Source organism: Cicer arietinum, chromosome 1, assembly GCF_000331145.2.
Source record: "Cicer arietinum cultivar CDC Frontier isolate Library 1 chromosome 1, Cicar.CDCFrontier_v2.0, whole genome shotgun sequence".
Classification (NCBI taxonomy): Eukaryota; Viridiplantae; Streptophyta; class Magnoliopsida; order Fabales; family Fabaceae; genus Cicer; species Cicer arietinum.
In genome coordinates this window covers 48738334-48753533 of record NC_021160.2, presented here as the reverse complement: position 1 = coordinate 48753533, position 15200 = coordinate 48738334, and the positions used below count along the sequence as shown (strand labels likewise).

At 29.6% G+C, this 15200-nt stretch overlaps 2 protein-coding genes and 1 non-coding gene across 3 annotated transcripts; all 3 read left to right on the top strand.

Moving 5' to 3' along the window:
• Positions 1-5343: 5343 nt before the first annotated feature.
• Positions 5344-7969, top strand: LOC101508906 (autophagy-related protein 8C-like). Its single transcript, XM_004487359.4, has 6 exons — positions 5344-5474; positions 5556-5602; positions 6142-6197; positions 6282-6334; positions 7435-7553; positions 7667-7969. The coding sequence occupies exons 2-6, from the start codon at positions 5566-5568 to the stop codon at positions 7762-7764; spliced, it is 363 nt and encodes a 120-aa protein (XP_004487416.1). The 5' UTR covers positions 5344-5474; positions 5556-5565; the 3' UTR covers positions 7765-7969.
• Positions 7970-8733: 764 nt separating this feature from the next.
• On the top strand, positions 8734-8807 carry TRNAN-GUU (transfer RNA asparagine (anticodon GUU)). The gene has a single exon. It is a non-coding gene; the product is annotated as a tRNA-Asn (tRNA).
• Positions 8808-8901: 94 nt separating this feature from the next.
• LOC101509447 (2-alkenal reductase (NADP(+)-dependent)-like) lies at positions 8902-12532 on the top strand. Its single transcript, XM_004487360.4, has 6 exons — positions 8902-9258; positions 9323-9506; positions 9671-9837; positions 11315-11397; positions 11594-11720; positions 12119-12532. The coding sequence occupies exons 1-6, from the start codon at positions 9025-9027 to the stop codon at positions 12371-12373; spliced, it is 1050 nt and encodes a 349-aa protein (XP_004487417.1). The 5' UTR covers positions 8902-9024; the 3' UTR covers positions 12374-12532.
• Positions 12533-15200: the final 2668 nt, after the last annotated feature.

The window sequence follows — 15200 nt, the reverse complement described above, 5'->3', positions numbered from 1 at the left end:
CAAAAGCCAACGCAGCCAAATTATTTCAGCGGTAGTGGATGCCATAGCACGATATTCAGCTTCTGTAGAAGAGCGAGAGACAATGTCTTGTTTCTTACTCTTCCAAGAAATAAGAGAGTCTCCAAGAAAGATACAAAACCATGTGGTGGATTTACGATCAGTGGTATCACCAGCCCAATCAGCATCAAAATAAGCTCGTAACTCCAATGAGGATGACGATGGAAAGAGAAGACTTTGAAATTGAGTTTCACGAAGATAACGAAGAATCCGAAGAACTGCTGCCCAATGTACTGTAGTGGGAGAGACAACAAACTGACTAACAACATGAACAACATAAGCAATGTCAGGTCTGATAATCGTAAGATACACTAAGTTGTCAACCAAAGTACGATACAAAGTAGAATCTGGTAAAGGAACACCATCCGATGGAGCATATTTACATTCAACTCAAGAGAGTATCTGCTGCTCTAGTATCAGAAAGACGAGCCTGATCAAGAATGTTGGCAATGTACTTGGATTGAAAAAGAAGGTAGCCTCTAGGAGAGTAGGCAACTTCAATCCCCAAGAAATAGCGAAGAGTTTCCAAGTCTTTCATCTAAAATTGTTTGGCTAACTGCAATTTCAACTCATTGATTCCACTAACATCATCACCTGTAATAATCATATCATCAACATATAGAGAAAGTATAATGCGACCATGAGTGGTGGACCTTATAAACAATGCAGAATCATGTTCACTAAAGCGAAAACCAAGAGAAGTGATCATAATAAAGAATTTCTCAAACCAAGCTCGAGGAGCCTATTTAAGACCATATAGAGCCTTTTTTAACTTACATATTTCCTCTGGATTATGAGAAACTCCTTGTGGAGGGACCATATAGACTTCTTCATGAAGCTCACCATTTAAAAAGGCATTTTTGACATTCATTTGGGAAATATGCCATTGACGAATAGATGCAACTGCAATAAGAGTACGAATAGTCGTCATCTTGGCTACATGAGCAAAAGTTTCTTCATAATCCATATCATATTGTTGAGAGAAACCCTTAGCAACAAGACATGCTTTGTAGCGCTCAACTGACCCATCAAACTTAGTTTTGATCTTGTATACCCAACGAGGCCCAATAGCACGTTTTCTAGGAGGAAGAGATACTAATTCCCAAGTGTTGGTTTTGTGCAATGCAGATAGTTCTTCTGCCATAGCATGCTGCCAAAGAGGATCAAGAACAACCTTTTTATAGGAAGAGGGTTCAAAAAAATTGTGAATAGATGTTAAGAAAGAAGTAAACGAAGCTGAGTAAGTTGAATAGACAAAATCAGGTAACTGAGTAGACTTACGTTGACGAGAATGGTAACAAGGAGGATCAACAATCGCAGGAGGTGGTTGGACAGACGGGGGGACAAGAGGATGTCATCATGTGGAGTAGTAGTATTTGTCCTGCAATTCTCAATATTACAATCACTAGAAACGCTATCATTAAGACCAAACGGATCAATATGGGTTAGTTAAGAACTCTTAGTAATATGAGAATAAGAGGAAACAAAGTAAAAAGGGATGTACTCAAGAATAACAAGATTACGAGATACATAAAGTTTTCTTGCATGAGGATCATAACAACGATAACCCTTTTGACCATCCTCATAACCGAGAAAAACACACATGGCTAAACGAGAAGACAACTTATTGTGCTCTACTTGAGGGCGAAGAACAAAACAAGTAGAACCAAAAACTTTCAAAAAATATTAATCAGGGGTAGAAGCATACAATTTTTCAAAGGGAGACAAACCTGATATGATAGAAGATGGAATTCTAATAATAGCATGAACATCAGTAAGAACTGCTTCTCCCCAAAACTTACTAGGAACTGAAGCGGACAACAAAAGGGAAGGAGCAGTCTCTATAATGTGACGGTGTTTCCTTTCAGCAACTCCATTTTGTTGAGGAGTATCAGTACAAGATGTTTGGTGGCGGGTGCCATCATAAGCAAGTAATTCATAAAATTTATTAGAGGTATATTCACCACCTAAATCACAACGAAAACACTTTATAACATAATTATGTTGAGTTTTCACCATTGCACGAAATATATGATAAATGTCAAAAAATTCAAACCGATTTTTCATAAGATAAACCCAACAATAGCGAGTGTAATCATCAATAAACGAAACATAATATCTAGATCCACCTTTGGTGAGAACCGGTGATGGACCCCTAACATCAGAGTGAACTAAATCAAAAGTCGCATATGAAACGAAAACACTTTTACTAAATGGTAAAGCTGGAAATTTAGCAAGTTTACAACCACAACAATATGAGATATCACAGGGTTGTAACTTACCTAAGGCTCTAGTAGAAGCCAAATATTTTAATCTAGAAGCAGAAACATATCCAATGCGAGAATGCCATAAATAAAAACTAGAAGATAAGGAATTCAAGCGAAAACTAAATAATAAATCAGCAGTAGTTGTTGAGGCTGCAGTATCTGGGAGTCGTAGGTCATCCAAAACGTAAAGTCCCCCCTGTCTATGGCCTGTCTCAATCAGCCTCCCAGAATGTGGATCCTGCACACAACAAGAAGTGGAAGAAAACATAACCGAATAACCGAAATCACATATTTGACTAACAGAAGCAAGACTCAAAGTAAGATTAGGAATATAATAAACATTAGAAAGAGACAAGTTAGGTGTGGAGACAGAACCAATGCCTGTTAGTGGCATAGGAGTGCCATCAGCAGTCATAACCGACACAGACGAGGCATGTTTCACAGACACAAAAGATTTATCATTGTATGTCATATGATGAGATGTTCCAGAATCAAGAATCCATATGGAAGGAGATATACCTGACATACCAGAGGAGTTCAAACCTTTAGAAGAGGTGGCAAACATGACATGTAATTGAGTGGCAAGAAGTCTTTGAAGTTGTTATGCAATATCAGATATTTGGGAAGCAGTCTCAGATGAGTATACATAACTAGAACTAGAGCTAATGGTAGGAGGAGCAGAAGCAATAACATTGGACGATGACCCCCTAAAATTCTTTTTATGTGCTCTCCCCAATTTCAGACAACGTACTTTCCAATGACCTTTTTCTTTGTAGAATCCACATTCATCATTACCTTTAAATGTTTTTTTTTTTAACAGGGGCAACAAAAACAGATGGAGGAGTTGAGATAATTTCCTTATCTAATACACCAGAATGAGTCTTAAGTCTGAATGCTTCTGCCAACAATTCACTAACTACTGATTCAACATTAGGAAAGGGGGAACAATGCAAAATACCCCCACGAAGGCCCTCAAAATCATCACGAAGAGCCATTAGAAACCAAACCAGATGTTACTCCTCTCTTTGATCAATGTATGTTTTGACAACTTTCAACTCAGGTGGTTCCATAAGAGTCAATTGATCCCACAGATTAGTCATTGCCGAATAGAATTCCTGAATGGTCATACTGCTTTGCTTAAGGGCTCTAATATCACTTTCCAAATGATAACGTTTTGCAAAGTTAGACTGAACATACAAATGTTTCAAGTGATCCCAAATCTCTTTAGCAGTATCATATTTTGCTAGTTGTACTCCTATAGACAACTCACCAGAATTATTAATCCAAGTAATAATTTTTGAATTACTAACATTCCATGTTTTCAGATCTTTTGCATATTGAGTTTCATCCTTTTTATCTGTAGGCTTAACAGAAGTTCCATCAACAAAACCCCACATATCTTTTCCAATCAAATTTTTTTTCATCACATAACTCCAATAAGAGTAATTTTGTCCATTGAGGTGAACACTAACAGCTTGAAGAGAATCATCCTTAACACCAGCCATAACAAATAATAACAGGAAAATACGACAAACACAACCACTGAGACAAAATAAATTAGGGATAACCTGGTGTTGTGCGAGCATGATTTCTCCTTCTCCAGACGTCGTTTTTCCGATCCGACCGTTGAAGACGAAGACCTAAATATTGCGAACTTGCTGTCCAAAAATCAGCCCGATCCAACGGTTAACGAATGCACAATCGATGTTTTTCTAAGATTGATTTAACAAAATCGGGAATAGAGTTACTCTTCTATTTTCTCTTTTGGTGGTTGTCTTTTCTATCAAAATAGTCTCTTTCTTCTCTATGGTAGATCCCAAAATCAACCAAAGCTCTTTGATACCATGTTAACAATGAAAAGAGGAGAAAGAGGAAGAAAGAGGAAGAAGAGAAATCATCGCTCTAGGGTTTCATAACATAAAATGAACCAAACTAAAGTTAATAGGGTTACAATGAGCATATATATAGGAAAATAAAAAATATCTAAAATACATTTACTACTAATATATAATAACATTATCTAATATATAGATGTATTATCAATATTATAAATATATTATATTTATATAAATAATATTAATTATAAAATATAATTAAAAATATATATTAAAATTTGAATGAATGATTTTTCTTTTCAAAACGAATTACTCGTCGTAGAAGAAGGAAGGATGACATAGATGTTTTTCTTTATTTAAATAAAATAAAAGTTTCTATTTAAAATTGAAAGGGAATAATTTTTCTTTTCCAACCGAATTACTTATTGTAAACCGACGGATGACATAGATTTTTTTAAAAATAAACAAAAGAAGCTAAATATATTTAAAGTTTACTTCTAATTTCTCTAAAATAAAGTACTACCAAAATTAGTAATTAAAAGTAGCTATAACAATGAGACGGAGTGATAGTGGATTTTATCTCTCTCACTTTATATTTTATTAGTCTCAAAAACTCACATTTGTATCCACTTTTTATTATATGTGGAATTTAAATCATTTTTTTTTATCTCTAAAGGATTTTAAATTTTTCCACCTTACTTACATTCATTTATATTTATAAAATAATAGATTTAAATTTAATATAATTTGTATAATTAATAAATTATTATTATATAATAGCAGAATAAAAATCAAAAATTATATTTTTTTAAAGAAAATTATAATTTTTAATACTTAAAAAAATATTAAATATATTGGATATATAGTATATAAATATTAAAAATAACAATAATATTATTATATCAACACTTCAAATTCATTTTCATTTTAAATTTTAATTTTAAAGAAAACCTGATCATCTAAAAATATATTTTCCCTATTTAAATTAAAACAAATTCGAATAAATATATGTGAATTTTATTATCATTCTTAACTAAAAAATTAATAATTGATAATTAAAATATTAATGTATTTAGTTAAAATTTAGTCTAAATACGGTAATTTTTTAACTTTAGAATCTATTGGTAATTCATTTCAGATAAAATATTTAATGATTGTTTTGTGTAATAAAGTTACGGATAATTTAATTTAATGTATTGGCATGAGTTGTCGTTAAGTTGAGGCTTATACGTTTCCCAATCCCAATTCTTTCATGAATGAAGCAATAAGAGTTATTTCTTTTGCTTTTAAGGGATCTCTTCTCTCTCTTCTCTTGGTAAGCAATCCCTTTCATTCTCTATTTTCTATTCCTTTCGTTGCTTCGTCAATCGCTAACCCTAACTCTCTTCTGTCGCAGAATTATCATCATGGCTAAGAGTTCATTCAAGATGGAACACCCCCTTGGTTCGTTTTTCCCCTTTTCTTTTCTTTTTTTTTTTTGTTTTGTCAATTTTTTATTTATTTTTAGGTTACACTGGATGATATAATTCATCGATTTCATGTTTCAAATAATCGGGCTTGAATTTCACGTGATCAGAGAAATATTAAACATTTTATTTGTTTAATTTTTTAATCTGGAATGTGAAAGTTTTGATCTTATCCATCATGATCATTATCTAAACTCTATTTCGTAAAGTTGAAAATTTGGTAAAAAAAGTATTGTGTTTTGGGCCCCATTTTACAAAATTAGGTGCAAAACTTTTTTACTGATTTTTTTTTTTTCATCTCTACATTTAGCTTAGTGTAAGCAATGATCTAAGGTCTATTCCTTGAAAGAATGTATTATTTCGTTTTGTTTTTTCAGTGCTTTTATTTGGTTGATCTAATTTGATTCTTCTTGTCAATGGAAGTTAGTTGTTGATGTATGATTTTTTGTTTGTGTATCTTACTACTATGTTGCAAATTTATGTTCTTTGATTTGTACTACAAACTGTATGTGGTAGAGAGGAGACAGGCTGAAGCAGCTCGCATAAGAGAGAAGTATCCCGATAGAATTCCAGTGAGTTATTTTCGTGTGTATGTATGTTATAATAATGATAATATCACTTCTTTGATATTAATTTGGTTGATCTTTTGGGTATAGGTAATTGTTGAAAGGGCTGAGAAGAGTGATGTTCCAGATATCGACAAGAAAAAGTTAGTTTTTCTCTTTCTTTCTATTTGCTGTGAAGAGGAAGTATGAGTTTTTTGCATCGTTTATGAACTGTAATTTTTGTTTTGAAGTATTATTAATTGTTTTGGTAATTACTTTCTCCATTAATTTGTTGTTGTTTTGCCTCATTGAAGTTTTGATGTCACGTAGTATTCATTGAAGTTTGATCATACTATCTATACTTCTACTTGGGAAAGAGCTATAGTGGTCTTATTTTGTTGTGGTTTTGTTGGAATGTGTCGTATTGACTGCGGACTTTAATTGAATTTCCATATGTTTGTGGTATCCAACTTAATTGTTCCTAACCTTTGCATTTTATTTCATTTTATTGAATGGTTGAATTAAGGATAGTTAGAGTTAGACAAAAAATTTGATTAATTTATATTCTAATACAGAAAACAGAGGCAGAAGCCTTGTGTTCTAATCTCTGCTTTATTGTTCGAATGAATATGAAAAGCCAATCAATAAATTAGTTAGTGAAAGAAAATTGGATCACTGCTAAGCCCAATTATATTAATTAGTGAAAGAAAACCGGATCCCTGCAAATATATTTGATCAACAACAAAAGTTGGATTTTGGTTTAGGCTTCGGTGATGACAATTGAAAGTACATATGAAACTTGAAATCATGTTATTCAAAAATACTGATGAAAGTTACATATATGTGGTCTGTTATGGTTGAACTTACATTGCACATGCTTATGCTTTCTTGTCCTCCGACAAATTTTTGGGTTAGTTGCATAGATTTCAATCCTCACTACTTCATTCTAAATATATTAGAGGTAGGATAATTCTCCCTTCTCCTCATCAATCACACACACCATCCCAAAGTTAAAGGAAAAATGGTTTTGTAAAATGCTCCTTTAATATGGAGAAAATAAGTTGCAAAAGTGGCTGTGGAACGTGGATCTTTAGTAGAGGTTGAAATATGTAATATGAAAGTAGTAAATTTTTATGCAATAGAATATTGACAATCAACTTAATGTTTTATTTATATTGCTAATTGCAGGTACTAATTCATCCATATGCTTGATATTTTTGTTTTCCCTATTTATTCATGGCAGATTGGTTTTTGATGATTGTAGGTATCTGGTTCCTGCGGATCTAACTGTTGGCCAATTCGTGTATGTGGTCCGAAAGAGAATCAAATTGAGTCCAGAGAAGGCCATCTTCATTTTCGTGAAGAACATTTTACCGCCAACAGGTATTTTTTATGGATTATTATTGTAGTTATTGATGGTATTAGTATTATTTTCTTTAAGGTTTGGTAGTTAATCTTGTGAGTTTAATTTTATTTATTTAATTATATTCATGCAGCTGCTATGATGTCTGCAATATATGAGGAAAACAAGGATGAAGATGGATTCCTGTATATGACTTACAGTGGGGAAAACACGTTTGGTTTGGGATGTTGATGTGAAAAATTCTTAAGTGGCAATCATGTAAATAGAACTTAAAATATATCCTATTTGAAATTGTTAAGCTTTCCTTTAACAATTTATCGGGAAGGTCATGATCCGATCCATGTCAGTCCTTATCAAATATGCAACGTTGAAAATGACGTATATGTTTATATGTAATTGCAAATTGACGAAATATAATATATTAATATTATACACAGACGGTAATGGTTAGTAATTAGTAAAAAGGAGGATAATTGATCTATAAAGCTTAGCTGTAAATGTTGATATTATTAGAATATATACTATGTTAATTCAGAATTTTGCAGTTGTGGGCTAATTTTTATAACGTGTTATCTGTTGACATAAAAAAGAGGAGAATAATTTTCAGCAGTAGGGATCAAATTTTGGAGTTCTATGATGCCACAAAATGATAGAGAACTTCTCCTCTCCTAAAAAGCACATGTTATATAAAAATATTATATAAAAAATGGTGTTTTAATTGTTCCAAAGTTTGAAAATTGGTTTGGAAAACATTAATGTAATTATTAACAAGAAAACCCTTCAACAAAATCAGACTTCATTTTTGCGGATGGTAGATCATTTATAATCACTCTTCGATGTTGACTATTTAAATCAAAATTCATTTTCTTCGTCTTTTTTTTCCCTTAAATCAATTTTTTTTCTTCTCTTTTTTCCTATCTTTGGTTGTCATTGTGTTATGGAGCCACCCTTTCTCAGAGTAAATACTTATTTAAAGTCAGATCATTTTTATAAAATTCAAAAATTTCGAGGTAAAATATAAATATCAAAATAAAATAATTCAAAATAGGAACAAAAAATAGTTTGGACCATAAAATAATTTCGACGTATATTATAGTTTTTGTAGTTATTTATCTAAATCTATTTTCTCTTGGTATTTGATAGCGGTCGTTGATCAGATGTTAATTATATATACGTTATCGTGAATTATCTAAACAACAAGCTGGAATAGCTCAGTTGGTTAGAGCGTGTGGCTGTTAACCACAAGGTCGGAGGTTCAACCCCTCCTTCCAGCGAATTTTTTTTTTCACGCCTAATTCTTCTACCCATTCATTCTTTATTTTTCAAAACATAAACTTAGTCAACTATTAATAAAATAGGTTACAATATTAAAACTACTTATTTTTTTGGTACAACTTTCTCATTATTTATTGTCATCTAATTTGGCAAAGGTGGCAACTGGAAGTTTGTGAATGAAAAAGAAATTGAAAAAGTTGGTAGAAGCTAGAAAGCATGGGAGATGTAGTAGAAAATAGAGAATGGTACTTAGCTGCATATTGTCCTGAAGGTGTTCCAACTTCAGAACATCTCAAATTCCGCACTGTCTCTCTTTCAATTGCATCTGATTCAATCCCTCATAATCATCTCGCCGTTGAAACTCTCCTTCTTTCCGTTGATCCATATCTTCGTGGAAGACTCACCGGTACCCTCGAAGGCCTTTTTATTTCACAGTATCAACTTAATCAGGTAATATATTTCATTTTTAATTATTATATATTTTAGTATTTAATTGGAATATATAAATTTGTAGGTGATTACAGTATTCGGAGTTGTGAGGGTGATTAGATCGAAGGATAGTAAATATAATGAGGGAGATATTCTTTTGAATCGATCTGCTCCTGTTGCTGAGTACAGTATTGTTCCATCTTCTGACATTGCTAGAAAAATTGATGCTACAATTGGGATTTCATTATCGGATTATCTAGGTTCTTTAGGTAATTAATTCTTTTTCTAAGCATGCTTCTTTTTTTTACCCCTAATTAACTAATTTTAATTTGATCTAGTCTTAAAATGATAGGTCTTAAGATACATTTAAATTTCTTTGTAATTTTAGATACCAGAAGAGAGTAACAAAATTTTATGAAATTAATAAATGCAGGAATACCGGGATTTGCAGCATGGGTGGGGATAGAGGTACTTGGAAAGCCAAAGGTAGGATCAAATGTGTTTATATCTGCCGCTTCAGGTGCGGTGGGTATAAATGCTGGACAGCTGGCTAAGATTAGAGGATGTAGGGTCATTGGTAGCACTGGCTCTGATGATAAGGTAGGTAACCTTTCTTTTTCTTACACGTCACTTCCAAGTTGACCACCGCATATTGCTATTTCAAAATGGATCCTTATTATTATTTTTTTCTCTTATTTTCTTTTATCTTGTAAGAGAGACAGATGCAAAATATTATTTAATTTAATTATATAGAGTAGTGTCGCGTAGCGTCGCCGATCACATTTTTTAAATACTAGTCAACATTAGATTATTTGTTGTAGTTGTCCATAGAAGAACTCACTATTGAGGGGTGAGGCAAATGTTACAGTCAACCATTTTCATAAATGTTTACTGTAGATCAATATTTAAAAGTCTTTAAAAAATTTAACATAGATAGATGGCAATCCTAGGATGATATTCATTAAGTCACCATTAACATTATAAAATATCTAAAATTGTGAACTTTATTTTGCCAAATTTTTTTATTGATTTTCGTGAAAATTTTGAAGTATTTTTAAATATGATTCATGGTAGACATCTTAAAATGTATCTCCTTTAGAATTTAAAATTTAAATGTTAGTTACTCAAGTTAAATTCAATTTTGTTTGTAAGGTTGAGATTAAGATTGAGTAATTGTTGAAAAAAATTCATCAATAGATAATTAAATAAAAACTGTTCATACTTCTTTTATCCATTCTACTTCATTATAAATTTTGAGTAAAACAGAATACAAAATAAACTAATATAAAGAGGTAATAACAACTGCTCCTAAACATATCATTTGAATCTAATAATAATGTCTTTATAAGTGTCCCATCTTAGTATTTAAGATATTTAAATATAGATTTCGTCTATTTACTTTCATTAATTTATGAAATTAATCTATTTATTTTAAAATTTAACAGTTTTGATTATTTATTTATATTTTTTTATTAAAAAATAGTAATTTGACATATTTTATATGAAATGACATGTAATACGATGATAAATAATTAATATAATGAATTTACAATAAGATTCTTTAAAAACTTCTATTTAAATTTATGAAATAATTGATTTTTATAATTTAATTAATAATATACACATAATTAATGCATTCCAATGTTAGTTTTTTGTATGTGACTTCATTAGAAATATTTCATAACCACTATTTTTTTTGTTAAAAATATAAATAAGGAAACAAAAATGTTGATTTTAAAATAGAGAGCTAATTTTGTAAATTGTTAAAAATAGAATGAATAAAACTACCATATTATTTAAAAGTATGATTATTAATCATCAACTCTGTAACACAGTTCAATACATATTTTTTTATTGATTAAAATTCACATGAGTCTCATCAAATTATATAGTCCTATTAAAAATTAAAATTTTATGGAACTCATAAATTAAAACCAATACAAGAAAATATAAATTGGAAAATGGGTTGTTATAGTCATTCTTAAAAAAATTACTTAAACTCTTTGTTGACAGAAAATTAATTTTTTTTACAAATTGACATAAAATTACTTACAACTTACCTGGTTGGTTTTTTTAGGTGAAGCTCATTAAAGAGGAATTTGGATATGACGACGGATTCAACTACAATTCGGAATCAGATTTTGATGCCGCTTTAACAAAGTCGTAATTCGTCCTTTATTTTTATTTTTATCAATTCATCCTCTCTTAGATATTACCATACGACAATTTTTTAAATATAAATTCTCACATAGAAAGATTCATGACATAAATTGGCATACACAGAACTTCAAAAGCATATAGTTTAACATTTTAAAAATTGAGTTAATTTTCTAATATATGCACTCGAATTTTGCAGGTATTTTCCCGATGGTATTGATGTTTACCTTGACAACGTTGGTGGTAAAATGCTTGAAGCTGTACTTAACCATGTCAACAAGTATGCTAGGATACCACTTTGTGGGATGATATCTCAATATAATAAGGTGAACGGGGTCATAGATAATCGCTTCATTAAATGAATTTTTTTAACAATTCTCATCAAATGCATAATAATTTACCATATTTAGCACATTCTCCTTCTATAAGATATTTTTAATTTATCAAACATATGATATTTTTATATAATTACTTTTATCATTATTGAAGTTATAAGAGAAAAAATATTTTTGTTTTTCAATAATAAATATAAGTATTTTTCTAAAAAAAATCATTAATATGTATAGAATTTTGAAGGAAAAAAAAATCTTATATTTAGAAAACAGAGAAATATGAAAAATAGTTTAATAATAACATAGAGAGTATAAATTGATGACTCAATAATTTATCAAATGCACCAAAAAACTTTGGTTTTCTAATTAGTAAATAGCTAATGTTGGTATAGGTTTGGACTGAAAGAGAAGGTGTCAGGAATCTTCTGAATATGGTTGGAAAGGAGGTGAGGATGGAGGGTTTTATGTTAGAATCATATTGGCATCGTTTTGGAGATTTTGCTAAAGATATGGAAAGGTACATTCAAGAAGGCAAGGTTAAGTCAAAGAACAAAATTAATATAGGAATTGAAAGCTTTTTGGAGAGCTTAAACTCCTTATTCTCTAGCTCTAACATTGGAAAAGTTGTTGTTCAAGTTAAGGCATAGTGCCCAAATTGTTGCTATATATATGGGCTTGATAATAATGTGAATTATTTGAGCACAATATTCGCTGAACCATGTTTTTCATATTTTAGGCCTTTTGTTTGAAACTTTTCTAAGATTGGATAAGTAATAAACTCAATGTGAAGGTGAAATTTAATATTATTATTAGAGCTATATATATATGGATGGGGGTCCACGGCCCAACCTGTGTAACTAGCGATTTGTGCGGGTTTAGATTTTTTTTTTTGTCCATATGGGTTGAATCATTTAGATCATGGGTTATTCACTTATGCTATTTTAAACTGTCGATTCACCGGTGATTCATATAACTACAATTTCATTTAATCTAACATTACATTCAACTCATACCATAAAAAGAAAAGTTTAAATTTTGGATTAGTTAATGCTTTTGTGATTATATAAATTATATTCTATCATAGGTTTTATTTTATTTTTATAATTAAAATTTTATTGAAGTGAGTAAGTGGTACTTAAAATTCATTACAGAGAATTGTCCTTTAAATTGGATTTTTCCTTCGGTTTGCAAAAAATAAATTTTTATTGTTCCCCTCCCTGTATATGAACCAAGATAACCATATTACATGGTCCACCACTCCGAAGCATTCACCGTTATACTTTGCTGTTGATTTGAACTATCAGAGTTCTTTTAAAGTATTATTTTTTATTTTTTTATTACTTAATATTTATTACATAAAATTATCAATAATGATAGATTTTTAATTTTATTTAAATATGAGATTCTTATAATATTAATTTTTTCGTTTTTTTATAAATTAAATGACTTTTTATAATATACAAATCAACTTGTTTAATCGTATATTAAATGAGATAGACTTAAATCAATGTATTACGATTCGTTATCATTCACTGACAAACTAACTCGGTCTATTTTATGTGTTTTGCAAAATGCATATTACACGAGTAGAACTAACCTGTATATTCAACTCTAATTATTATCAATACAATTGCACCTCAAAATTGTTCCTAAATGCGACGTTCCTAATCTTTCTGCAATGCTTTGAAATCGCTACAATCAAAGGAATTGTCTTTGTTTTAGACAACACTTTTAGGAAGCAAAATATATACTAAATGAAAATGTAGGAGTTTTTATAGTTTAAAGTTTTTACAAATGGCAACATTAAGACGGTTTTCTTTTTTCTTTTTAAATAAACCTTTTTTTTAAGTTATCTACTAATATACTTTCTTATCAAAATTATATATCAATTTATCTTTTTTATTGGTATAGTAAGAAATTACATTTTTACAAATGAGACTTCCTAAAAGAAGTCTACTTTTCCAATGTCAACTTAGTATTGGTTTGTTTGTTTTTATTTTTTTATTGATTGATTTAAATATAGAAGTCGCTCATTGAAAAATATAATTATATAATTAATTCATAAAAAACAACAAGACAAATTTTTAAAACTTATATACATTGATTATTGTTTCTCATAATATTTGGACAATATTTTTGAGTAAAACTAGTTAACCGACATAATCTGCATTTTCTTGGAATTTTTTCTCTAACGTTCAGTTATAATACTAATACTATTTGGATTATCTTACATGTTTAAAGGACTTTAAAATATGAATTTTTTACAAAACATAGTCAAAATTAAAATAAAATATATGGATGTGTGAAGTCCTTTTTTTCAAAAGACGACTTCTATATTTTTAAAAATTAAAATAAAATAAAACAAACCAATACTCAGTCGTCATTGCAGACATAGACTTCTTTTATGAAATCTCATTTATAAATGACTACTTCCTACTATACCAAAAAAAATGATATATTGGTATATAATTTTGAGAAAAAAAATACATTGATAAATAATTTTCATAAAAAGGTTATTTAAAAAAAACCCACATTAAATAGTCTCAACCGTGCGCACACCCCCACACCCCTCAATTGTACCTCCCACTCCCCTCCACCATTTTTTCCTAAAGACCATTTTGTCTTTTTTTATTTTGTATAAAATCATAAATATTCAAAAATTATAAACTTTTGAAACAATAAAAAGTTAGTTTTTTGATATTTTTAAAAGTTTTGTTAAATTTGAAACTTTAGAAATTTATTTTTCCAGAAAATTTAACCAATTTTGAAACTTTTGAGTAATGTCAAAGTTTCGAAATGCTATTTTTCAGGATCCTCTAAAACTTTGGATAAATTTGAAGGTTCGGAAGTGCGATTTTCCAAAAAAACATCAAAACTTTCAAAAGTTTTGATGAATTTAAAACTTCCGAAATTAGATATGAAATTTATTACTATTTATTATTATTAATTCATTACTATAAACTTATTATTATAAATTTATTACTATTTATTACAATTAATTTATTACTATTTAATATAATTAATTTATTACTATTCCCAAACTTTCGAAGTTTGTTTCGAAAATTTCATTGAAGACAAAACTTCCGAAATAATTTCGGAACTTTCTATGAATATCAAATTTTCCAAACCGATAAATTTCATGTTTCTGAATTTTATATTTCGAAACTTTCAAATTGTTAGAAAGTTTCGAAGATTTCTGCATTTCGAAAGTTTCAAAATTTTGGGAAAAAATCAACTTCGAAAGTTTCCATATGGAAACTTTCGAAGATTTGGAAAATTAATATTTTGAAAATTTTAAAATTTCGAAGTTTATCTTACTTTTGGATTTCGAAGGTTTCAAATGTTCAAATGTTTGCAAATATGTGATTCGAACAATTCAAACTTTCGAATAAAATGGGTGAAAAAAATATAAGAGAATTTTTTTAAAGATTTTTACTAATAATATTAAAGACAATCTAGTATTTTTCATGAAGA

Coding starts and splice junctions, on each gene's coding strand:
- LOC101509447 (XM_004487360.4), top strand. CDS start 9,025: ATGGGAGATGTAGTAGAAAATAGAGAATGGTACTTAGCTGCATATTGT. Junction 9,259..9,322: donor CACAGTATCAACTTAATCAG/GTAATATATTTC, acceptor ATAAATTTGTAG/GTGATTACAGTATTCGGAGT. Junction 9,838..11,314: donor GCACTGGCTCTGATGATAAG/GTAGGTAACCTT, acceptor TGGTTTTTTTAG/GTGAAGCTCATTAAAGAGGA.
- LOC101508906 (XM_004487359.4), top strand. CDS start 5,566: ATGGCTAAGAGTTCATTCAAGATGGAACACCCCCTTG. Junction 5,603..6,141: donor CAAGATGGAACACCCCCTTG/GTTCGTTTTTCC, acceptor TGTATGTGGTAG/AGAGGAGACAGGCTGAAGCA. Junction 6,198..6,281: donor AGTATCCCGATAGAATTCCA/GTGAGTTATTTT, acceptor TTTTGGGTATAG/GTAATTGTTGAAAGGGCTGA.